The sequence below is a fragment of the Aythya ferina genome (genome assembly GCF_964211825.1).
Source record: "Aythya ferina genome assembly, chromosome: 4".
NCBI classification, from domain to species: Eukaryota; Metazoa; Chordata; class Aves; order Anseriformes; family Anatidae; genus Aythya; species Aythya ferina.
Genome location: NC_140300.1, coordinates 45847546 through 45875201, shown reverse-complemented (window position 1 = coordinate 45875201; position 27656 = coordinate 45847546). Strand labels below are relative to the sequence as shown.

General features: G+C 36.6%; 1 protein-coding gene across 3 annotated transcripts in view; it reads right to left on the bottom strand.

Annotated features, from left to right (window-relative positions):
* Positions 1–4956: 4956 nt before the first annotated feature.
* Positions 4957–27656, bottom strand: part of LOC311436275 (uncharacterized protein) — a 55895-nt gene continuing 33195 nt past the window's right edge. For 2 of the 3 annotated variants that reach the window (XM_084518298.1, XM_084518299.1), the window contains exons 14-20: positions 20921–20960; positions 20632–20683; positions 17517–17628; positions 12936–13019; positions 11296–11419; positions 6467–6557; positions 4957–5316 (exon numbers count right to left, since the gene is read on the bottom strand). In XM_084518298.1, the coding sequence (XP_084374424.1) occupies positions 5242–5316; positions 6467–6557; positions 11296–11419; positions 12936–13019; positions 17517–17628; positions 20632–20683; positions 20921–20960 (578 nt within the window). In that variant the 3' untranslated portion in view covers positions 4957–5241. Of the gene's footprint in view, positions 5317–6466; positions 6558–11295; positions 11420–12285; positions 12327–12935; positions 13020–17516; positions 17629–20631; positions 20684–20920; positions 20961–27656 lie in introns of those variants that run through there. The other variant, XM_084518300.1, reaches the window with a different exon arrangement.

Here is a 27656-nt window from a genome sequence, read left to right as displayed (position 1 = left end):
CACCTCGGCGCCGCCGAAAGGGCCCCGGCCCCCGGCCCCGCTTTTCTAGGCTGCCGGGCGGGCCGGGGCGGGGCGGCCACCGGGGCCAGCCCACAGGGCCAGCGGCGAGCCGAGGGAGGCGAGCGGGGAGAGACCGCCCCGCCCGGCCCCGGGGGAGCCGCCTTGGTGGAGCCGAGGGGTAAATCCTGCCCTCGGAGCCGCGGAGGAGCCGCTCTCTGCATCCACAGCCCCCCCCGGTCCCTGCAACCCGCTGTGGCTGAAGGTGCGGCTTTCCCCATCCCGCCGCCTTCCAGCAGGTTGGCCGTGGCTGCTGCAGCGCCCCGTGGAGTATCAGCGAAGCAGGAGCAACGCTGGTGTCTAACACCACCCCGCCTCACCGGAGACAAACCCATTTCACACAGCAAGGTGCTTTTTTGCTCCCCACTTGCTTTCTGTGATCCACTTGCAATGTGGCTTCAGGCCAAGACGCTGCTTATAAGGCTCTCCAGCAGTACGACTCCTTCAATCACTCCACTCCTTTCAATCACTCCAGCAAAACAAATAAATAAATAAATAAACGTTTCGACATCCCCGGCACAAATAAAAGGCAGAGGGGACAGGCAGGACCCGGCAGGTGAGAGCCTCCTACCACCTGAGGCCAGGCCCAGGGAGGATCCTGGGGACAGGACCGATGAAGCTTATCATTGACCCAGAGCAATTTTTCCACCACTCCCCAGTGAAGAAAATGTGTCATGGGTGTGGGTTCCTCCGCTGCTCATCAACAGGAAACGAGCACTGGTATCACCCTCCCCCTTTCCTCCTGATCCCAGCAGAAAAGGAGCTTCCTGGGAAACTCCAGGTTATTCTGTGCATGGTTCAGCTGCAGAGAGAGGTCCACAGTAACCTTGTTTAGCAACTGGTAACAAGTGCTGGGGCTCTGGCCTGTAATCAATGGGATCAGGCATTTGGGATTTTCTCTGGAGAGTCTCAGCCAAATTTTTATGCAACAGAGGCTTAGGTCTCTTTCAAGCCCCCTACTGCATCTCACACCCCTCACAAAGGAGGAAATACCTCATAGATGTGGTTCATGGTGGTGGTAGGAACCCTGTGTATTAGCCACCAGCCATGCAACTACTTAAGATCTTTAAATGTCTGGATTTTAAAACATATTTGGAAGGTCTGAGGCTTTTGCTCATGCCCACAAGTAAATAAAAACAGGCACAGAGTTTTTTCTTTGCATTTGAGTACATTTTTAAAGTTTTGGAGAAAAATAAGAGATAAAAAACATGACCTACACAACAGAAGGGAGAGGAATTCAGCTAACTCCCTGACAGAAACAGCTATTTCCTAACTGGATCTTTTACTTGGAGGCATCCTTTGTTTGCTTTCTTAACATTAGTGAGCTTTAATCCCCAAAATCACCAGGGCCCATTTCAAGTAAATCCAGAGAGGAAGCCAGGATGAAACCGAAGAAGAGGAATCACAATGAGGAGGAGACTTGAAGTTTTACTCCAAGGGACGGTTTCAAAGAAATAAGGTGATCCGTGTGACATTTCTTCAGTGATAGTTTCCTCATACCCAAAGCACTAATGAGCTTTGTCTCTCCCTGCCCCCCAAACCACTTACCTACAGGTTCAGAACCCCACCTGCAATGAGCACTACACAGCCGACAGATCTGTGAAAGAGCTTCACTCCTCCAGCTAAACACACACAGTGGCAGCAAGCAAACGCCATCCCAGTAATGCTTCATCACTACCCTGAAACTGTCTGACTATGCAAAACACTTAGTACAAACTCATTTCTGAATTATGCTTAATACAATAATGAACTCATTGCTGAATTAAACCATTCAGAATATTGAAAGGAAAACCTACATGCCATTTTCTGTAGTCAAATTCCAAGGGTTGCAACACCCCTCTCAAACTGCCACCATGCAAAACAAAATTTAAATGTATACTTGCCATTATTTTTTTCCTCTGTTCAAAGGTAAAAAAAAAAAAAAATAATAATGTAAGAATTGTTTCACTGGAGATGGCTAAATTGAAAATATACTTTTTTGCTTCAAACTGGGACTCCAATGGCTGACTTCTTTCCCATCCTCTTGGATTGCTTTTGTGCTGTAACTTTTATACCTTCATTAGACAGATTAAATTGCCTGAAAGCTGGCAAAATCATTTGAAATATTAAATATAACACAGGAAACAAAGTACTTGTTTGGACTGCTAGCTGCTATAGAGTAAGTTCATGATAGACCCCATGATTTATTCTTGAGATTTAGGTAAGATACAGTAATGAAGCTTTCAGAGGTGAAAAAGAAAATGCAGCCTTTGTTTTGTATTGCATTTGAGCCGCAGCACAACAAATTCCCAGGTAAGAGGTGTGAGCCAGCTTCCATTACACTGAAAGCCATTAGAAGGATCCTTGTTTTTAGAATTTTAGTCATTATTATTTCCATCCTGCCCTCACAGCTAACACAACAGGGAAAAAGCAGGAAAGAAAGGCAATTGGAAGGGAAGGTGAGTACTTGCCTATAAGAGGAACAGCCCCGGTTTAACAAGCAAGTGAAATGCATTTGTTAACTGATTGAAGTTAAGCCAATGCTGGCTGCATGCATGCTCACCTTCCAGTACAATTTGTTTTAATCAAACTTTGTTTTCAATTGCTCAGTTTCTACTGTAGATTAACAAGCAAATGCAGCTTTAACAAGCTTTCAGGTCAGCCGGGATTGCTGGAACAAGTACAGGATCGTGAATTCAGAACATACTAAGGGGGATAAAAACTTTGGATAGGGATTTCTGGAGGATATGTTTTGCAAGAAAAGTATCTGAAAGGAAATGCCACTCCATTTAAGCTGGTGCACTGAAAGAAATAATGGACAGAAAACATGTTTGTGAAGGATGGTTTCACAGCATCCAAAAGGGCAATTCCACAGATAAAAAACCCCTTTGTATTCCCATATCCAATCCACTTGAACACCGTACAGTTCTTTTAAACAAATTACAGACTCTATTGTAGAGCTGTAAATGACCAACCCTCTACAACAACATCGTATTGCTCTTTTCAGTTTTTGTATTTAACAAAGACCAGGGACACAAGAGATAAACTCTGAAGGAAGAAGGGAACCAACAAGGCAAAGCATGAAACTGCAAATAAGTGAAAGAACCCCCAAACAGAACATTAAGAACCTCTGAACTAAGTACCATTGTCTTCCAGAAGAAGAAACAACTTAAATGACTTGAACAAATTAATACTTATAAATGTATACTTTAATTCTAAAATAGTTGCATACACATTTACAGAGTCACTTAAGCAGCATATACAGTAAACTACATACATGTATATTTACTGTAGCCTTTTTTATCCTTGTAGGTTTGCTATTGAGGTTTATCACTTTATTTTTTTTCAGTTTCCTCTCAATACATTTTTATGTTTTGCTAAACTAACAGGCTTCCAAATTATTAACAAGTTTTCTGTATGAACAATGAATGTAAACGTGATAAAAACAGCACACCCTTTTCCCTTTAAAATTATAAAGTTGGATACTTTTCTGCAATGAAGTACTGACTCATTTTTCGTGACAAATAGACTGAACCGTGATGATTACACAGGTAGAACTTTCAACTGGCTAACAGAGTAACATGTTTAGATGGATAACGCTTTCACTTATACCTTCAAGTCAAATGAACAAGACCACAGAAAAAGGTGGGAACAATTCCTTGTGCAGTCCTCATTAAAATCAAAAAGCAAGGAAATGAATAATAATAGCACAGACTGAGATTTACTAAAACTGAAGAGTTTTGGTGAAGTTTACAAAATACTTATCTTCATATTTTTTCCACGATATTATTAATAACACCTCATTTTGTCAGCACTAAACAAGTAATACAGTCTCCCCAAAATAAAGGGAAAGATTAACTTCTGAATAAAATACATCTGAACATACAGAGTAATATTCATATGGCTTTTGTGGAGGAAATACAGACAGCTATTAGGAGAGAAGTTGCATCCAGATATTGCCATAAGCAGCATGACGAGGATCTTAGAGTTTCTGCTTGCTTATTTAAGTGAAATGGTCTAGGAGTACCCTAGTTTGAGCATGGTAGTAGTATTTTGCTGCTATGGAGAAGGTTGGATGCAAAAAAGGAAATGGTGGTAACCGGCAGTCAGAACAGAAACAAGAGTGCACTTCATTCAGCACAGGACTCCTTCACAGCAGGAGACAAACCTTTCTGTAGAAGGCTTGCAGACCATTCTGTGGGAAATGCAATGCAAATGACAGCCAAATAGACTTAATCCAGACAGGACTCTGGTACACAAAATAAAGACTTAGCAGGCCTGAAAGAAAACAAGGCACACCTGCACTGCCTGGTCCCCCCTTCTCCCTGCTAGGACTACCTCATCGCAAGAGAGAGCGAGCAGATAGCATAGCTCACACTGTTCTCCTGTCTGCATTTTCCAATTGATTCCCTTACCAAGGATCACAATTTGTTACTGGTTAGTGCTTTTCAACTGATGGATTCATCACTGAGATGTTGGGAATAGTAAAGAAATCTGTCATTAATGGGACAAAGTGCTGGCAGTTCAGTGAATCACCAGCAAAGGTCAGTATTTACTATCAGTCAATATGTAATTGTTACCATTACATTTCTTTACTGCCCTATACTGCCCTTGTGCTTAGGGACATGGTTTAGTGGGTAACATCAGTGGTAGGGGGACAGTTGGACCAGGTGATCTTGGAGGTCTTTTCCAACCTTAGTGGTTCTGTGATTCTATAGGGAAAGCTGTTCTCCAGTGCTAACTTCTTAGCGACGCACATCAGCTTACCTAACTTCGCTCTATGTGCAGGTCAAATACAGTTGACAGGAGTTCAACTATATCAGTCCATTTAGTTTTTAAATAAAGATTTAGAGAAGGAAAAGAGATGAACGGAACAGGAGGCAATTTTCATCTTGGAACAAAGATTATCTTGTCTCATAATTAAATGTTGCAATTTGTTTAATTCTATTTTACAGGAAATAAATTAATTCTTCATCCAATGTATTATCTAGACAGGAAATGTTATCAGTCACAGACAAAGTTATTAGTCTGCTATTACTCAAAACAGTTGCTAATCTGTGCCATTTAAGCTAAGCCTCAGAGAGAACTGTCACTACTTTATCCTCTGTGACTTTTATAAGTCTGACTTAAGAAGCCAGTTCTTGCTTATAGTATTTTTATACTGCTCAGTGTTAAAAAAAAAAATATATATGTATCAAACACCTGTTATTCTATCAGTGATTTTAAATCAGGAACATTTTTAATCTGGAAATCCAGCAGCATCTGCCCGAGTGCTTTGCCCTGTAAGAAAAAAAAAAAAAAAAAGATAAGCAACACATCATCATTCTATCTAAATATATAACCTTCGTAAATCAAAACTGTTTCATATGGGATTTATTTTTTTTCCTATCAGTGTAAGAGTCCTTTCATCAGTGTAAGAACTCAGAATGTTTTGTATGTTTAATGTGTATTTACCTCTATATACCTTTATACAGATTTTGGGTGAGTTCTTCATCGAGACTTGGATTATATATTCACTCAAATTATACTTTTTTCCATATGCTACGTTTACCTTTTCATTTTATTACATTAATTCACAAGTGAGGCAAATAAGTAAGAAATACTACACAGTTGAGTCTTCAAGCATTTAATCCTTAAGACTGAATAGTTCTTTCAATTTGTTACCTACTGCTAAAATCAATTTATTGATTATTATTCAGCTCTGCTGTCCAATTCATACCTAGCATCATCTCACTTTGTGAACAAACCTATTGACTATCCTGAGATTATTTGTACACTTGAGCATTTCTCAGCCTGTAGTGGCAGAACTATGCTTTACTGTAGCTATAGGACTGCCATGTTAAGAGATCTCATCATCAGGTTTAGATGTCTCAAATATTTAATAATCAAAATGTACACTTGCAAAAAAATAATTTGCATAATAATCCGCATAATATGGTCAACACAAAAGATCTATGTATCTATTTCAGATACATATCTATATATCTGTATCTCTTTCAGATTTATATTAATAATAATTTAACTATATTAATTATGGTTTAAGCTAGAGGAGTCAGTGCATAGCTGATGGTTTCTGTGTGTACTAGGAAACACCATCAGAATTGTGCAGTAAATTTGTATTCTCCAAAACAGCCTTTTGAAAAGCTAATTTACTTGGTCCATCTAAAACCACAGGTAAGGACAAACTATTAAGAGAATCTTCAGATCAGTTATCTTGTACGTACCTTTTTCACCAGATATTCTACATCAACTCTCTACTTCACTATGCTGTTTTCAAACCTTAAAACAATGATGTAGATAATGTACACTAATAGGAAATGAATAGGAACTACAGAGTCAAAAACAAAAGCTTACAGTTCCAGCTCATGAAGCTGGAAGAGACTGTGATACCTAGTCACAGAAGATAGAACTGCATTAAATCAATACATGCCTGTGGGTCACTTCTCAGGGATGCTATGCCACCACCACCAAGGGAATTCTTCAGAACAAAATTTAATCCATGGACTCCTGGCAACTCGTACCTGTAAAATAAAGTTTACTTTTTTCTTTTCTTTTCTCTCCAGGAGATTTTGGAGGAAAAAAAAAACAACAACAACAACAACAACAACAACAAAAAAACACCCCCCCCCAAAAAAAAAACACCAAAAAAAAAAAAAGACAACATGCAAAAGTTTGGATGCTCATGGTAGCATCCTCACTGATGAATCAAGTCTAAAAGTTAACTGATGGTTAACCATGGTTTTCCCTGACTTCTTGTTCCTCACCCTTACCCCAAATCAACTGTATCTGACAGTTTTAAAAGAGGATCATAAAGCAATCAGTCTCTTATTATTCAACTTCAAAACTCAATGATTTCTAGTAAGGTAGTTTCCTGCTCCTTCCCTCTTTCTTCTCCATATAGAAAGTTCCATAGGCAAGAGGTTCAAATCCAGTCAGTGTGAATTAACAAAAATGGACAGAAGGAAGTATTTTTAATATTTCCTACTTCCAATGCTGAAAAATACAATCACGTAGTTCCCAGAACTCAGTTTTGCTGACAATGACTGCCAGCTGATTTGGAAGTCATGCTCTCCATTACTGAGAAATAACTATGAGTCACTAACTCAAACTTGTACAACTAACAATAGAGAATTTTATAACAAACAACAAGTAAAGCTACACTTCAACACTCTGCTGGAGCCATGTGCTTTGTTAAGATAAAATTATTTTATTTTAGTGTAACTGACCCATTTTTCTGTTCCACCGCCACTGTAAGCGTTTTTCCATCCTTGCTTTTGGCTAGTGCAGTTCCAATTCAGAAACTTTTGTAGAAGTTTGTCAAATGGCTTTGTTGTTTCCTAACAAAGCTATTTCAAATTCCATAAATAGGTCTATATAATATTTCTATTTTCCTGTCCCTTCATAGTTTTTCAGTGTTTTGTCTACTTCCTTGTACTCTTCCAGTGCTTCTTGGTTTTTGCCTTCCTGCAATATTTTATTTATCTAAGGACTTGATGGCTTTCCCTTTTTCTCCCTTAGTAAAAGATTTCATCAGAACATCAGCAAGATGAGTGACTGAAAAAAGACCTTATCTGACTCTTACTGTGTCTCTGAACGTTTGACTGCTACAGTTTAAATCATATTTCCTCCAACGCTGCCCATATTTCTTTAGTCATCTATCTGATAATCATCTGTTTGCAAAAGATTCTTCAAAATCTGTGCTCCAAAAGAGATGTAATTTCTTGAAGCTCTATTGTACAGCAGAGTCTGTCATTCTGAGGTTTTTCTCCAATCCCTTTTTTAGACCTGTGAAAATTATTGCTGTTGCTGATACTCACTACTCAGCATGCCCTTGTGTCCTGGGGAGATGCCCTAAACCTTTCATGGAAGCAAATGTGGTCAACCTATGATTCTGTTGAACAGCCTGGCAAACACTTCATTCTCATTATGCTCTTGCAAGCACCAATCAGTATATCTGCACACAACTCCCAGGAAGTGATTTGTCATTGTTCTTTCTACTCTTTCATTCTTATTTATTATTAACATTATTAGCTGTTATTAGCAAGAAATTTGCTGCTCTCATTCTGTTGACCTTCCTTTAAATCTGGTTGCCAGGCAACATTATCATGCGTAAAAGGCATATTCACTGGGAAAGCAGGATTTTATTTTATTTTTAAAAATTATTTTTTATTATTAATCCAACAGTGCTCTACCAAACAGGCGGATGAAAAATAAAGCAATTTCAACAATAAGTCATCTATGGAACTGATTAAATTTAATAACATAATCAATCACACAGCAAGGATCAGATAACCTTGCAAATTTTTTGGTTAAAAAACCCTATGCAAATTACAAATGACAATATGCTATGAGAACTAGAGGTCTACCAAAACAATAGACTGAAAAGTTTTACCCTGAAAAACCTACAAAGAAACAACCATCATAATAGTCTTAAGCAGCAACAATACACCAATCACATTGCCATGCATTTACCCAACATCATTAAACAATTTAAGTTAAACTGAGTGAGATCTAAAAGGAAAGCTTTTGATTGAATTGCACGATTGCATAATGTTTAAGAGCTGCTTCTTAAGAGCACAGAAAACAAACTTTTCGAAGAATAAGGCTGTGACAGAAACCAATAAAATAATGAAAATTCACCGTTGTAGCTAAACTCCTACACTTATTCTCAACAGGGGGGACTGCTTAACTACTTCCCCTAAAGTGCTGTCCATACTTATTCAAAGAAGTTATGTTTCCCTGTGAATTTCCTGTGAAAATACACAGAAATTATAATGTTATAAAAATTGTTTATTGCATTTGTATTGATAAAAAGACATCATTCCTCCTGTATGAAAGAAGCAGAAGCTGAATACATAGACTAAAAAAGATGCTTGCAGATGAAATATACTGTAGAGAGCTACATGAGGTGTTTTTTTCCCCGCATAATAAACACATATACAAAAATCTATTTAAAAGCATCTGTATCCACAGAAAAGTATTTTGTTTCTCAGCTCCTAGTAAAAATATCCCATAGAAAGCAATCAGCTGTCATATTGTTTTTCTGAGCACTAGAATGTTTTCAAAAGACAGAGAAGATAACCATACTTCAGAGAGAGAAGACAAAAGCAGCAAGTTCTGCCATGATAAATGGACAATCTTTCTTAAATAACTGACCTGAGACCAGAAATGAAAAGTTTCTTATTCCGTTTCTTCAAAAATCCTCAAAAAGAAGTGTATCTGTGAGAAGTTTTAATAGAGATACAGCCCTATATAATGGAAATATGTAACTGCAGAATTGAGGATGAAAGCTGTGTATAATTCCAGTGCTGATAAGAGATGAGCAAGTTATCAGTATGGAAAATGCTATAAAAATAAGCTAGTCAAGTTTTATCTATTGAAGAACTTTCCCTTCTCCAATCATAGTCACTCTCTAGTACTTCTTTAGAATGACCACCTCTCCATTTCTGAAGACTCATATATGCAACACCACACATAACCTAGTCTTAGAAAGAGACTGGGCAAAATGCCTAAAGAAAAAGTCTTTCACATGCATTAAAAAAAAAATGTCTTTCACATGATCTTGTGGCTACCCTGCACCTTACTGTAGCATTGATGTTATTTTTAAAGGCAGTACCTGTCAGAAGACTTGTATGTGCATACACAGAATTCAAGACTGTCATCCTTTTCTGAATTTAGAGCCAATTTCTGTCTGCATTCAACTCTGTTCCTTAGCTTCACTTAGATTAGTCTAACTTTCCATGCTGAGCTTGCACGTCACTGCTATGCACCAGAAAAACTCTGATTAACTGCTGAGAGGTACAACAGTTAGTCTCCATGGGGTGAGGGGGAAGGCAATTGCATAGACTTGTCTTTATCCCTGAATGATTATGTTTTGTTACCTTGTTACCTGAAAACTTGGAAACTTCCAAGCTTTCAGTGATCTCTATCAAAAATAATCTCCTCTTTTACTCTGGTTTGGTATATCTATTTAAATAGCCTTAAGGAAAAAGAATGAAAGGTAACTGGCTGACAATGTCTGGTCTGTACTGAGGCAGAACTGCGGCTGGTATGTTTTTAATATCAAAAATAATACATATTTTTAAGACACTCACACTTGAAATGAAGAAAAATGAAAGAATAGGATAGGCCTTTTTATGACAGTAAAAACTAAAAATAAATAACTCAAAAGCAACTACAGAGTCTGAAGCACGTGAGCATAATCATAGTTCTAAACATTTTCACATAAGGATCTATTCCCCCCCTCAGCACCCCAGCAGTTTTTCAATTCACTCACAGAACTCCATTATCACATCATTAAAGGAAGCCAAAACCAGGAACAGGTTAATTAATTAATTAATCAAAATCAATTGGCTTTACACAGACACAGCAAATTTCAACTTCTATGTATGAACATAAACAGCATTAAGGAACCATAATGTATCAATTTCTGTATGTATAATTAGGAGGCCTAACTTTTTTTCTCCTATCTCCACTCTGTTTCAGAGGAAATTCAATTCTTTCTTGATATTAGAATTCACTAGATCCATAGATTTGTTAGCACTTATGAAACAGTGGGCAAGTGCATCAAGTGCATTGATCTGCTTATCAAGAGAAAGAACAGCACAACTAACAAAATCAAGAATTAAAATAGCACCACACTCTGAACTTTGAGATGCACCCTTCTGACTCAAGCTCTCTGAACAAGCAAAAAGACACTTAATAGTTTCCCAGCACCTACAGAAATACATGATTTTGGCAGAATGTCTATTGTTGCAGAGTAATTGACTCTATATCAAAACAGGTTTTAGAAGACTGGAGAGTTTATTAGAACAAAGTTCTTGTTTGTTTTTAATGAGACACCAAAGTTAAAACCTGTTGACTTTTACTGGACATATATGGATAAGCACTATTACCTCATTCTACAAGAACATAAGTATGTTTTACTTGCCAGTCCCCAGAAAAGATCTGAGCATCATCCCACAGTAGCATGAAAACAAAAATGTTACGTATGCTGTCTACTGGCAGAAGATTAGGATGCGAAATGTGAAATGAACTGTTTTACTCCCTTTGTCCAACTTTAGGAGGGAACTGAATTCATACATTCATTTTCTTTTCCCATGACTACCCCTCAGGTGGTTATTTAAAAAAAATGCAAAGGAAGACACTTAAATGTTAAATATACACAGGTTTGCAAAACTTAAGTTAATATCCTTTAAAATAATTTCTGATACCATCATGTATTTATTTTACAACTGAACTGCACAGCTAGCTACTCACCTTGTTACTAGTTCTTCTTTGGGTTTTTCTCGCTCTAAAAGGTGCTGGAAGTAGTTCTCCAGGGCTTGAGCAGTTAAAGTTTTCTTTAGGTATGGATAGTAGAGGGGATGCCGTGCTATGACACCTGTTAGGTATGATTAGCATGAGTTAGAATATGAGCTATTGAAACCAAATTGAAATTATCCTTTCAAAACTGACTTGAAGTCATCCTCTCAATTGAAACTGTATATATGGATCCTCTTTAATGAGCTCCTGAATAAAGTAGCACAACAGCTTTCCCTCTGTCAGCAGAGATTGTGAGGAGCATGATATGGAAGAAGGCTCCAAGACTACATGATAGTAACCATTATTTTTCTGGATGCAAGTGGTCCCAGCCACTGGAAAACACCTGAAGAAAAACCAACAAGATACCAATGAACAACCCACATGCAGTTCTCTTCCCCTAAATGGCTTGTGTGATTTCGAAAAGTAATTGCAATTAACCGTAACAAGGCATAATCTGATCAGCTGTGAGCTTGGTGACTGAAGCTTTGGTTCTTGCCCCACTACTGATTAAGTGCAAGAAATTATAATTAAGTTTTTATTGCTGTAAGTATGCTTTGATAAGCTTCAGATAACTGTATGTTGAAGCCGAGGTTCCACAGCATGGTCATGAAAGCAGATTTGCGTCACAGATCTTTTTATCTGAGAACTTCAAAGTTAATTTCATCTCATAGGTCAAGTTTGCTGTTGTTCTTTAATAAAGGATTAGTTTCTTTGTATCTGGGCAAGTCTATTAGCAATGTATGCATCGTTTATGATTTGCAGATGATATACTGCAATAATGGTCAACTACAAATTGAACAAAAAACAAAAACAAAAAAATCATTTATTCTTCAACCAAAAAAGGTTTCAAAAACAAGGACAAGAGAACTGTATTCCTTAAATATAAATGAACAAACTATCAGTTTTTAGCGTGACAGCTGATAGCAAATCAAATCCCAAACGCACCTTTTAATTCATACTGAGCTTTGAACACCACACGCTCTCATCTTCCAACAAGTAAGAGAGCCAATTGTTGCATGCAGAAGTAAGGAATAGAAGGAATTATTAAATAATGCAAGAAGCACCACAATCAAATGTAAAGACTTCATACTGAAATACACCATTTGGATTAACAACTTAATTAAACATTCTCTTACATGCAAGAACAACTTTGCTATTTCCTAACACTATTGATGTTTTAGCCATATACATGTTATAAACTTCACATGTAGAGATATTACACATGTTCAGACAACCAAGAGATTACATTACATAACAGATACAGGAAGTAGCAGCAACTAACATGTAAAGGAAACCTTAAAAAAAAAAGGCATCTCCTAACTTTGGGATGCTTGATCTTTGCAACCCTAAACGAAGCTTTGAAGTATGATAAAGATATTATTTAATACCCCAGATTTCAAACAGTTACTGAACATAGACCTACAGATATTTCATCATTAAGATCCTTGTTTTATATGGATTACATTTTCTTTGAGTACCGAGGCAATAAAATAATCAAGTTCTGTAAGAGATTTCCCAAAAATTAAGATCACTTGATGCCTAACTCTTATTTGAAAGTCTTACATCACTTTAGAAAGAAAGATAAAGCAAAATACCTATGTTTGCAGAGTTGCCTTTGTCTCCACTTCTAGTATAGGCAAGATCTTCTAAGCGATAAGTATGGGGACCACTTGGCAGATCTATACAATATATATAAAAAAAAAGGCATATTAATGATAGCTACAAATAATGGTACATTTTGAAGTAATTGCCTTTAAAGTGTTGGCATTCTGCATTGTTTGTAGTATTTTCTTGAGAAAAAAAATTAAAAGCTTTCTTCCTACTGGAACACCTATAGGACAAGTTGTGAAGCTAGGGTGAAAATTACAAAAATTGATCATTTTTGACCTTTCTTCTAAATCCCTTTTACCTTTATACAGCTGAACATTGTGCCATGCATCCCCCCCTTCCACCACTCTTGAATATGAAAATTCATCTCCATTTTAACAGTGTGGTATCCATGAAGGTGGCTTAGCGGCTACTTATTTCTTGACTAGCTGACAACTGTTGTCCCTTTAACACACAAATCTCTCTGCTTCCAGTACAGATGGAAAACACATGCAGCTACTGATGTCTTGATAATTAGTTGTGTGTAGAAAACTGTCCTAACTTAAAAGACCATTTCAAGACGTGTCTCTCTCACTTTCATACGTGCTGCTATGAAGGGGGATTATTCAGTTGCATAGATGAAAATTTATTTCTCAGATAGCTGATTTTGTAAATATCTTAGTGTTATATAAGAAAAGGTATTTCATGGTCATAAATGCATACGCTAGGAAGGCAGTCTTGAATTTTTATTTTTTAAACTTGTCTGGAACATTACATTTTCAAGTCTTCATGAAGATTGAGTATCATTGTACTTTACTGAACACAAAGTGTTATTTTTATCCATTTATATGAAAATAAAAGCAATCCTACTCATGCCCAAATCCAGAAATTCAATCCTGATGAAACCTTAAACAAGGTTTGATGGTTTAGTTACACACTTACAGACCCCTTGCAATTCTTGATTAGTAACTAGTAGGCTGCCACCACCTCTGTTCTCAAAAGGAGAGAGGTGAAGTGCTTACCTTGCTACCAAGTTTCAGTTATTCACTGATAGCAGCTCAAATACTGAAACTTGAAGCGTAGGTTTTAATATTATATATATCTATAGATATAGATCTATAGATATAAATCTATAGATTTATAGATCTATAGATATATAAAAGCAGAGAGAATCCAGGCATTTCCAACTTGCTTTGCTTCTGATCCAACTTCGTCTGGACGTATCAGCTCTCCTGACACCCCTGTGCCAATATCTGTAATACATTCTACACTCTTGCACGTAGAATTCCCATTAGAGTGAATATTCATGCAACAGAAGTGGCATCCTTCCTGCTTTCTGTCACAGTTTCTGGTGAAACAACTGTTGGTAGCAGCCACAAGAAGAAACTGACAAACATCTAAAACTGTCTTTTATCTGTTGTTTTTTGTTTGTTTGTTTGTTTGTTTAAAAAAGGAAAATTTAGCCCAGGGCACACAGTTATCACATTTTCAGTCTAATGCGTTAAAAACTCAAACTTCAAGGAAGTGAAACAATGGTCTTGAAAATCAAATATGCTGGATAACCTTCAGTTGTCTGTAATTGTCTGTCAATGCAATTTGAAAATCCGTCAGTCTTCCTTGTCTGTATCATTACTGCTTCTGCTGAGAATAGCAAACAACTGCTGTTTTTTGTTTGTTTAATTTTAGAGAGTAAAAGACTCAATACTAAGATGTTATGCTGTAGGTGTGCCACATATGGAGTACTGGCCAGAGGCACATTGAGAAATATTCACCAGTGTAACAACACCTGTTAATTTAAATTCATCCTCAAGATACTGATGAATGTTTGAATTATACTTAAGTTTAACACAGCAGTAAGTTCAATTTAAAGTGTACCTACTATTAAGGCATGGGTAAATGTGCACTTTGTGAACTGTGGCAGGTAACGATGTAAAACCAGCCTCAGGCAAACAGTCACCACCTTCAATTCCACTCTGTCTACAGAGAATTACTGAATGCTCACATGAGCTGAAAGTGATTATAGCTTAGTCTAGCATAAGTTTCATGTATTACCAGCAAAGAATCATTGAAATGGTAACAATATACAATAAATGAGTAAGAGGTTTGTTAAGAGCTCAATATTTTCCATACTCACTTCCATGAAAAAAGCAAGCAGAAGTGTGCAATGAAGCTTGCCAGGTAATACTAAAGGGTGTATTTATTTAACTGAGGAATATTATTTATGATTAAACATCTACATCAAAAGAGGATCTGAAAGAGTCCACTTAAGGCTCATTCCTTATTTTGAACAAGCCTACCATACTCTGTACACCACAGATATATATTCTAAATAATTGTATTCAATCTGTAATTCAAACAAAAAGTGTTTCTTCAAAGGCTGAAATGTGAATGGCGTTCAAACTATGTAAGATGTAGAAGTCATCAACATTTCACACAGTCTTTGACAGTCTCCATTTAAAACACAACTAGTTCAAGATAGTGTTCTGATGTTCTCATTTATTATTATCCTAATTGATTTATCCTCCATGATCTGTTTATCAGGAAACTGTTTTCATTTAATAAACATCTTAAATCTACAGAAGAATTCTCTTCGAAGCTAGGGCAAACGGTAATTTCAAATTCCGCCCTCCCACAACCACATCTAGCAGCATTTTTGAAATCCATTTTCGCATATTTCTCTTATCTGTTCAAAGACAACTAACAGTCCCTCACACTTGAGATAACAACAAAACCAAGGAAAATACTTCCCCCCTTACTAAATGCTGACAAAATGTTTTAGCAGAAGTTACTTCTCTCACAGTCTAACCCATCTGTCTATTTCTCATGCATGTTGTCCATGCGTTAAGCCACATAAGCAGGTACTTTGTCACAGGCAGAAAACATTTCTATTTACAACTAAGGGCAAAAGTTTAGAGGTCTTTCTCAGGGGAATCAGAGCTCTGCTGACCCTCAAAACAGGAGTTTTGCCTGAATAAAGCTTGAAGAATTCAGTACTTAAATGCTGATGTCAGGCACCTCAGAGAGGTAACTTGAATGGTAAGAAGGCATTTGAGAAAAACAAGGAGTCTAAGAACTTTTTGTTTCTCCAGTATTTAGCAATGCAGTCGCCTTGAGATAAAGAAGAAAAAAAAAAAAAAAAAAAAAAAAATCAGGAACTTTGTTAACCTTCTGTTAAACACAGCAGTGACTTCCTACTCCTTAACTCACCCAGTCTGATGTTACTCTGCCCTCACTGGACTCCCATTTAGAGATTTCGATACAAACTTTGATTTGCAACAGAAAGAATCAAGAGCTGAAAACATACTGAAGATCTACAATTGTTTGTGGGTACACAAAAAACTTCAATGAAGTGATGCGTGAAAAGATCATGCATCAGGAGAAAAAGAATTCACAGGCTGCAGGCAGGCATTCAGTATCAGTGACTTTCAAATTGCAATAAATAGCCACAAATGTATTTGAAAAATTCTCTACATGATACAGAACACCCCCAACTAAGTCACAGTTATCAATCCTATAACAGTTTTGAGAAATACTACTCATCTGGAACAGAGAATAAATTATATGAATGCACCAAACTGCTACAATCTAATTCTTTTAGAAAATATATATTTTTGAGTATACACATAGTTAAATACCTAAATTACTTTCAACATTAATATATTTAAGTATTTAGAAAAATAAATCTTTATTTTAAGTCAACTGATTTAGGTTTGAAACTGTCTATTCAGAGCTTTAAATTAATTATGTAATTTCTCTGATGAGCAGGAGTAACAGTTCCCTTTTTGTCCAGCCAGAATCTTTATTAAGAAGTCTGCTATAATGTTAGGAAATACAGTATCTAGCTCTGACATTAGAAAGGATATGGAAAATCTTAAATGTCTAAGTGTCTGCAATTCTTAAACCACCTAATACCTAGCTTCTATGAACAACTCAGAGTGAACACATCCTTTTTGTTGCAGACATTCTCACCTGCTCATTTCAGCTCACCGGTTTACCCTTCAAGTTTTTTCCTTTCCTTCTTTAGAGAAATTGATTAGAAAAGACAAATAGGACCGATCATAAGGGATCATTATCCTAATACGTTTTCTTTTAAAGTTATTATTTCCAGATAGTCCCATTCTCGTTCATTTTTATAACACCTGACTTATGTAATATAGCTGAATTTATTTACCCAAATTACAAGGTTCTGTATGTCTGCCCTCCATTCTGAACACAAGTATATTGATCTAAGAGAAGATCAACTATGTCCTGGATTAACAAAATTAACTTGCTGTGTACTCTGAAGCAATGTTTCAATTTCAAGTAGCATTCACGTGTTTTCTTGGGTCTATGGCTTTGGTGTTTTTTTGTTTGTTTTTAATTAACAATTTACTTGTTAATTAGTTGTTAGCCCTGTTATAGCCTCAAATACATTTTATATTGCTTGATGCTAATCTTCATCCTTCCTAAACTACTTTTCTTAAGTGTTTTGCAAAACGAATTAAAATGCATATTATAAGGTAAAATATATTTCATGGACAAAATTTAGTACCTGATTTTATAGGACAAAGACTGCAAATGATACATTGACAAAGAGAAGATGAACATACCTTTCAATTCACTGTCAATCTTGGGTGGATTATAGGGAACAGGTTCATCTGATGTAAATGTGAGATCTTCCTCAAATGTCTCAACATGCTGACCATTTAAAAACAAGCTGATCTGGAAAAAATACCCATTTCCAAATTGTCGAATTACACAGAAATCCAATGCAACACACAAATAAAGCATTTTTCTAATGAAATATTATCTAGCACAGTTTTAGTAACAGCTTTGTAGATTAAGGTTTTACTCCTGCTTTTTAAAAAGTAAAAACAAGAATGATCCATTCTAATCTTAAAAATATCTTTGCACAAGGAAGAAATCGTAAAAATCATGTGCTTTCATAATAGAATAAATTTAACATATTGCTGTAGTAGATCAAAGAAAGATTAAGAAATGTACTTTAAAATGGTAAAGTGACTGTTCTGTATGCTCTGTTGTAAGGAAAAAACTAAAGTGATTCTGTAAGGGAACACATACAATGGCTGAATAGTTATGGCATTCACCTCTAGCTCTGGTAAGTCCATCTGATACAATATTTATAAAGTTTTGGGTAATTTAGCTTTGTACATTTTATTTCTGTGACTGCCATGTTCCAACATTTTTCCCCCCTCAAAATCTATTCCTACACCCCCACACTAAAGAAATAACTTTTCTCCTTCATTTCCTAACAAGGGAGATTTCTCAACCCTGCATCATCAAGCAGGTATGACCTCTATCAGTCAGAAATATAGGTGAATAGGTAGCATCAGAAACAAATTAATACTGGGTGTTTTATTTTTATGTTGAGATGAAACTATGAACTAAAAGACACTGTGCTGTTCATCTTGCATGAACAGAACACAAGAGGAACTCTTCTTCCTCAACACCAAGTAGTCTGAAAAAATACAGCCTGAAGTGTATTTTGTTAGGTGATTGGGCAATTCACACACATTGCAAGCAAAGGTTCCTTTGGTTACATGATACAGCACAACCACGTAGAAAAATTAACTGCATCTATTTCATCTGCATTGGAGGATGCCCAGTGGTAAGTACTCAGACATACAGCCAGGTTATACCGCTACAGCAAACCAGTGCATACCAACTTGTTTGCAGCAGTTTCTACCATTTGTTCTCAGTCCTCAGCAAATGCAAGATCATTTTGCTCAGCAGTCTGAGAAAAATCTCATGAAAGAACACAGCTAATAGCAACAAAGGCCTCCAGTGCTCATCCAAGGAGAAGATAAAAATCAGTATTTCAGAAAAGTTCTTGCCTTCAGTAGGCTTGCTAGGATTCTTCTTCCCGGTGAAAGTTCTAGGTTACATTTTAAACAAGAAAAAAGCACACTTGGAAAATAACTAGTGCTTTCACTGTAAAACCACTAGTGACCTATGGTAAAATCACTGCTCTTATGCAATTGCCCTGAAAACAACACACAACAAATGTAATATTGAATCCAACCTGAAATCCAGAACAGTGTTATCAAACACAAAACAAAAGAACCCACTGTGACAACATTAACATATCTGAAAATCTCCTTACGTGGCATTTTTGGTTTTAGGTCAGATACTAGGTTATTTCAACAGAAATTCCAATCTAGAAAAGCAGTTAATTCATACCTTATTTGCTCTGTAATCTCTAGCTAGACTTTTGCTGTTAATACCCAGCTAAAACTTTGAACCAAGGACTTGAATTACTTACACCATGCTTTTACATAACCTTTGCTGCACTTCAACAGCAGTACGTCACAAATTTTTTTTACTAGCATATCAGTGTGTTCATCAGATTAGTTACTTAGAGCAAGGAATTTGATTTTCTGTATGGAATAAGAGTAAGAGACACCACTTTCTTCCCCTGCTGAATTAGGTTACTATTTAATCTCAGCAGGCATTTTACTAAGTCTGGAACACAGTGCTAATTAATAATTTTACATTTAGTTTGATAAACAAAACAGCAGGCTAAACTTCCATTAAGATAATTACATATTAAACTTGGCAAAGACAAGCCATTCATATAAAGCAAAACATAAACTGCCATAAAAATGACAAGTGCTTGAACTTCACAAAGCTGCACCAGGAAGGTTGGGGCCAGGTATTAGGAAAAACTTCTTTACCATGAGGGTGGCCAAACACTGGAACAGACTTCCTAGAGAGGTGGTTGATGTCCTGTTCCTGTCACTGTTTGAGAGGCGTTGGGATAATGCCCTCAATAACATGCTTCAACGTCTGGTTAGCCCTGAAGTGGTCAGGCTGTTGGACTAGATGATCTTTGTGGGTCTGTTGCTGTCTAACACAGAACAACATTCTGTCCTTTGGTCAGTCTTTCAATTAAGTGAAAGAGTGAGAAAGCTCTTGCATCAATTATTAGGATGCCTTAGCATAAAGATGTACACAATAACTGAAAGTCAGTTAAAAGCCTCAGAAAAGGAAGGGCATATAACGCATTTTTGCCTGCAGTCTCCCATTAAAATACTTAATTTACTGAATTGTTGGATGAAATTCAGAAAAAGAGGGACTGACGTTTACAAATCCAAACATTTTATATTTTCAGTAAAGCCAGTTTCTGCCTCTGCTTTATCTTGAAGACTTCAAACTACACATAGGTACAAGCATAATGGAAAAGAAGTAGGGCTCTAGCTTAATGTTTCCTCTTACACTGTACTTTCTCACCTAGGATTGCTGTCATCAAAACCAGTGTTTCAGGTTGAAAAAAAAATATTCTTATGAACTGAATAGGGTCATTGGAGAAATTTTACACTTTCTCCAATACAAGTAGAAGTCTACTTCCGTTTTCATAGACAGGGTAGTCAGAAGGAAAAGGTTCAACCAACTCTGTTGATAAAATCTGTGTTAATCAAAGGAAGATCATTGAGTTTAACAGCTACTTCCAGTAGCATATACAAAGAGTAGAATTGCATCAATTACAATGCAAGGTTGGCAAGTTCAACTGTTCTAAAAGAGTGAATAACACTCTGGAAGAAGATCTGGAAAGATATTTTCCAAAGTTACCATTTTATTTTGCAGTTTTAGGACTCAAAGTTGCTGAAAAAAATGCTGAAGTTGGCTTTTTTTTTTTTTTTTTTTTTTTTTTTTCAAATGGCTTCAAAAGAAACAGAGCAGGCTTTAAAAAGTAGTAAGTCTTACCTGGACATCACTTTTTGGATAATGGAAGAAAAATGGCTTCAAAACTGGAGACCTGGACACACAAAACAAGAATCATAGATGCATCTTATCAGAAATCAATGAAAATATCAGATCATTTACCTTTCAGTTATTCATATACCTGGCAAACACTTGGAAACTTAGAAGCTATTTAGCCATGATTAGCCATCATTTTCTAAACTATTTTGAAAAGTCCAAGAAATGCAGAAATTCCTTAAATTTCATTATTAAGAAAGCAAGACTTTGATTTAAAATTAAAAAAATCACTTACACTCTAGGGCGCCCTCCAACTATTCCAGTGAGGCCGGGTGCTGGAAATTGAAAACAAATTCACAAAAATAACTGTTAGAAACATTTTCAGAATATCGAAGCTTATAGCTTAACATAATTTGAATTATTCCTATAATGCAGATTTAATAAATACTAGACAACATCTGTCATGTTACAAATGGTATCAAATTAATACAACCAAACATTTTATACAGCAGTGAAAAAGGCAAGATGTGTAAAAACTACTGTGACTTAAAATAAAAATACATGTTTCAAAAGATCAAATCAAACTATTTTGGAAGAACCACCTGAAGATTTTTCCTTTTTTTTTTTTTTTTTAATGCCAATGTCAGTCAGATAGTCTGCATTTGGTAGAAGAACAACAGTCTGGGGGTTGGAGGAGGTGGTGATGGTTTTTTGTTCACTTTTAAAGAAAGCGGAGAAACAACTCTGATCCAATCTTGCTTAGTACTTGCTTAGTACAGTTTTATTAGATTTACTATTTTAGATGCATCTCTCAAGCATTTTCACTGGCTAATGTAGCTGGTTTTACAGTATTCTGTACTCTAAATCCCATTCTCTCTTTAACACATAGGCAATTTTGGAGCTTCAGACATTATTACTGATTTACTGCAAATCTAGGATCGTATGTTGGTCAAACTCATCTATTCTCAACATCAGGTTGCCAGACTTTACTGCCATTAAATCCACCTAACACATCACTATTTCTGAAAGAAACAGTTCTGCTCTCCCTAGTATAGCTTCTGGCCCTTCTGTCTGGCATGAACAATATGCATACATGATACATCAGAAATCCATACAGAACTGCAGGGGAAGTGAGTATGGTAAATCTACGAATTAACACCCACATGGTGCATTTACCCAGCTTAATCCTGGCTAACACAGGTTCACTTTGCTTCATGCTTCTTTCAGGTGTGAATTCTCTCCACCTGGGCTCCAAAGAGACGAAATGCCACATAATTGCACTGTTGGGGTACTAAGTTTGCACCAATAACCTCCACCTCTCAGCAAGCTGCCTTAGCTTGGTTTCAGTGCTGTGGTAACACAGACATATTACAGTGGCAGCCCTGGTTGGTGCAATACAGCATAGGTCCAGAATAGAGAATCTAGCCATATCCACATTCACCAGATGAGTGATTTCCCTGAAATAGTGTTTAATAAGATCCTTTATTGAAGTCTACGGAAAGACATGCAATCACATAGTTCTTACCTTGATTTCACTGTTCTACAATCAGAGACATATTTTGATACAACTAAAATTAAAGTCAGTGCATGACTTGAACGATCTGAACGACTGATTCGGGGATGGTTGATTACAGTATGTAAGTCTTAAAGTTTCAGAAGAGATCTCTTGCCTGAAGCTAGTCCATAGTAGCTCTGCAAGCTTGGCCAGTGTGCTACTGCAGTACTTGCACATTACAACTAGAGTTAGTGAAATATGGTTATCTTGTAAACTATCTTTAGCTAGAGGCTGGAAATAAAAGCAAAACAAAACACACACACAAAAAAAAAAAAAAAAAAAAAACACACAGCAAGCTTTAGGAGGTGATACATGAGAACAATCTGAAGGGATTGGGGGTCAGTATCAACTCCCCTCTCTCCCTCAAAAAAAAATTAGGATTTTTTTTTAGCACAGTCTCTTTCAAAAAAAAAAAAGCCACAAATAACACCTCTCTACCTAAAGTTCTGCTGCAAAGAACACAGCAGTAGTCAGAATAAGAACTAACCCCTTACGTTACAGTTACATAATGTTAAATGACACAGGGAAGATTCAGCCCTACACATATTACCTTTATGCTCTTTCAAGCAGAAAATAGCCATTCAACATTAAAAACTAACTGGGTTAATTTACTGATGGACTTATGCTCCTAATTTGTTTATTTAGGTTGTCGAGGGAGGAGGCGGAATATGGTAAGGTCATGTTGAACATAGGTTCAGAAAGTTAATTTAAATTATCTGTGGACAGTCACATGGCTCACTTCCTGCTAGGCAGCTGAACTGCTCATTAAGGGTACCAGATTTTGCTCCAAAACATATTTCAGCTTTGTGAAAGCTTTCAAAGAAAATTATTCACTTGCCTGCTCTCATACAATGGAACTCGGCTTCTACAATGAAACAGTTCTCTAATAACTAATAAGGAAGCGATCCACCTAAAAACATCGACTACTCACACCTTGAGGCTACAATAACCTTGCTCTACTACTTGCTATTATTAGTCTTGCAAACTTCGGCAGCACAAAAGCTTCTGTTACAGCAGATTCCTCTGTAAACACATTACAGCTACCTCTGCACATAAATGCAATTTCAGAGCAAAGCTACAACAACATTATTCATTTCTCTTACAATTATTCAATTCATTGTTCATGTTAGTGTAACTAAGTTGGGAGCATATATAATTTTATTTTTTTTCCCTACATAGGGGTGTATGTGTATATATGCAACACCTCTTCCACTTCTCTTCAGACGAAAGATGAGGAAACAAATCTTAAATTGATCATGGCCTGTGACTGGTGATTTGTTATTTCTGTAAACAGATCGCACTAGAGCTCAAAACCTCACCTGCATCTCAGGGTTTTGATCCCTATCACGTTTCTCAAATAAGACTGAAAGAAGGTAATGGAAGTTTAAGCACAACTCTGTAAGAGCAGGTTTACTGCTGTGGCCAGACATTTTTCTCCTGAGTTACTTACAAATTCCTCAGATCAACTGTTGTCACAAGACACTTTCCAGTTGGAAAAGGAAAAAAAAAAAAAAAAAAAAAAAAAGATCTACTTGTGCTGTACTTCATACTTGCTTGGTTGGTTACTTAAGCATCTGTGCAGATGCTCTCCCCTCCTTCCTTTCTGGAGAAAGGTCTATCTCAAATAAAATGAGGTATGACTAATTTGTCATACTTGTAGAGAACATCCATCAGGCTGCACCATCAAGTAGATAAGATCTTCAGCTAAATTGAAGTCGTTGATCTCCTTTCCCAGAAACTTTACATGAGCACCTTCTGTTATCGGAACCCCATTCATTAGTCCCTCAAGGCAAATATCTGGTGGCAGATAAGGTATCACTAAGCATGGTGTCATCCTATCTGCCTCCAGTCATCCACTTGAACAAGACCTTTCACTTGAAGCTGACTAACAACTCACCATCACAATCTGTCTGTCAGCTTCTGTGCGCCTCAGAACAGCACAAAATTCACATCAAAAAGGAGCTGAATGCCTTTCAGTTCACAAAACAGTTGGAGACTTTTTTAATCCATCTATATTCTGTTCATGTTCATCTGTAGGTATAGAATTTGCCTAGTATAACTGTCATACTGAATACGATATTTATTTTGCCTCAAGAGTCTGATCAGGTAGCTTGCCACACCCAGGAGCATTTTCGCTCACATGGCTGAGCACCTAACCTGACACTGCCAATTCCTCAGGTGACTGGACATTTAAAAGCAGTGAGTCAGTATTGGAGATCATGCCACTTAATTCCACTCATTTCATTAACTCCTAAATATATGGCATGATTGGAGAAGTGTCTGGCACTATGTCCACTAAATTTACTTCTTTCTAGGTGACTAAATACTAGTTTAGTACCCTTCCTTTGGGTATCAGTGCTTAAAAAGGTTTGGAGAATCAATTATTATTCAACAGATCCTGCTCTTCTGTTGATCTGTGTAAATCTTTACAGTATTACCATGTATTTTCACTTTGACACCTTCTTCTTAGCCCATGTTCAATTTTATGAATTTTCAGCCCAACTACAGTAGGAAAAAAGTCATCCTCCCTGTGTACCCATATATATTTTATATTTATCAACATTTTTCTTTTGTGTTCATGATTCTCCAGCATACCTGCAAGCTAAATTTTGGGCCCAATGGACAGTTTCTTCCAAATCTGAAGAACCTCGAGTATGTCAAAGTATACTAACGCTCCTTCTCCACCCCTATGTGATTCAGCAGCAGTATGCTGACGGATGTGCATGTAGGGAACATGAGGTGAAGTCCACTTAAGATATACTTCCTAATACAATAATTCCACCATTTCTGATCCCCTGTACATGTTTTCACTCCTCATCTGCCACTGTGTTTACTTTCTCACCCAACAGAACTTACAGAAGGAATGCCTTGCAAATACCAATACTTTTAAAGCTCATGTGTTTGAAGGCAGCAAGTTTCCAACTAATTTCATGAACACTGGTATCACAAAACAAATGCCATGACTTATGAGAATTACAACCATCTGTGGCCACCTTCCTCATTGTTTGTCACATGTTCTTCTCTCTTCCCCTACACCACCTCTAGTTTTCATGCAAGCATTTGAGGGAGTGGATCCACTGAAAACCAGCCATGGCAATAATGAACGCTTAACACAGGCCCAAAGGAACACCTATTTCAACATGTATAACAGCCACGTTCTAAGATATTCTAAATGCATGCCAGAGATATGACGCCTGTAAGACACCCACGGCAGGAAAAATTTATGTTGCAACTTGCAATTAGAGAGAGAAATCTGCAGCAAAACAAGCTTCATTAATTACAGCTCTCATAATTCCCCACTGGGTTTTCTGATGGCAGGACAGCCTTATTATTTTGCCCTCTTTAGTAGCTCTGTCCTATTCAAATCCTACCTTAAAGGCCACACCTAATTTTTGTTTCTTATTTCTTTTTATCCTTTACTCTTGTCAAAAATACAATTCTGCACAATTCTGTGTATTTTTCAACAGAAAAGAACATTACACAGTATATGAAAGAAAGATGCTATACTGCATGACATTTTTTGTAAAATGTTTTGAGTAAAAAGCAATAAAATGGTCTCACTAGTGGAAGTTTAACAGCTTTAAGTAGTTTAAATGCAGAAGGTGACACTTTTTTCTGGAACTCAGTGAAGCTTCAAAGAAAGCAATCTTGTCTCGTGTTCACCAACTTACGTTTTTTGACCTTAAACTGTTTGTCCCTCATTTTTCTGGTGATTCAATTAGTTCAACCGAAAGCTTATTAAATGCATTTACTCCATATTCTAAGGAATTATGTATGTGGCATATATTTGTAACTCAACTGTTCCTACAATATAGTTAAGTACAAAATACGTACTTCTGCAATGTGGTCAATTATACATTCTAATTATTCTATGTCCACTGAATACAGCAGATACACTATCTTCTGCAATGTTATTCTCAAACAAAAAAAAAACAGGGCCTGTAATAAACCGCTAGGACCAGGACATTTCTTGAAGTATCTTCCAACACACTTATGAGATCAGTCATAATATTTACATACACTCAAGCACTTTAAAATCTCAAGCTGTATTAACCAGCTGTCATCTTAGTGTCAAACTCCGGTCATTTTAATGTGAAATAAGGGTCAGCACATGATTTTAGCTATTAATAAAACATTTCTTAGCTACTGAACTATTAAACTATAAATGACAGTTTCCCTCATCAAGGCTTTTCTTAAGCCTCTTGTACACCAGGCTTTATTCACAATGATCTATACAAATAAAAAAAATACAATATAAAATACATTGTAACAAAAGAAACTGTTTAAATGCTAACCATAAGGCTGATTGGACCATATGTGATTTTTGCCAGTACTTTCACTGAACAGTACAAGCCTGGTCTCTGCCAACTGCCTATTATGAAGTGAGGATGCATTTCTATAGACTGGGCTATGCAGGACCGTGCTGAACTCCCAGAGGCTACTACTGACTTAAAAATCTGTGCCTATGCATCTTAGATTCTTCACTGCAAAGGATAAAACATAGAACAAGAAAACAGCTCTAAAACCCTGCTATTAAGGCTCAACATTAAAGACAAACTTATTTTTCAGGAGACTATAAAATCAAACAAAATTGCTATTATTGTTAAAGAAACATCAATTTTCAACGTACTGAGAAATAAAACCTAGTAAACTGAAAGCATTATTTCACCAATTGGAAGTTTAGCAATTTCAGGTGCTACTTGTAAAAAAGACGAGATCGTTTTCTTTTAATAGTAAATATCACTTCAAGCCTTTTCAATGTGCATAATCCAAATGAGAACTGATTAAATGTTTAAACCGGCAAACTAAATACCAGGCTCAAGAGAAGTTTACAGTAAAAGCGTTCCATCCCAAACAGAAAATAAACAACAAATCACTCTAATGTATGGCATGTCTATATACAGTTACTTCAGATTCTTCTCTAGGCTTAAGAATCTCATCTGCAATTTGAATAATATGAACTAGATATTTGTACTTTAGAACAGTAAGCACGGTGCAAGTACGCTCATGTGCCTCAATAGTTTCAATAAAAACAATGGAAATTTAAAACACATTAGTAAAAAAAAAAAAAAAAAGTTATAAGATTGCTATAAAAATCCTTGTTTTCTTTATTATGTAAGCTTGTTATTTTTTAATGCCACCTTACCAAACTTCTCTCTTGCAGATCTAACGCCTTGTATATATTGCAGAGCAGAAAACCACACATGCTTCAGCCATATTCCAAGCATTCCAACACATAAAAAAAACATTCCTTTATTTTTCCTTTCTGATTCTCATTGAGAATGAGAGTTCATAAGAAACAGGGAATTTCAAAACGGCACACTGCTTTGGGACAGTTGTCTTTCTACTGATTTTCTGAAATAGAAATCTACCATAAAGGGGAAAAAATAATAAACAGCAATCCCAAACTGATCAAAAATTATACAGATCTCCTTTTATGAGGACTAAGTTCTATTACTCTTTCTATACACAACTA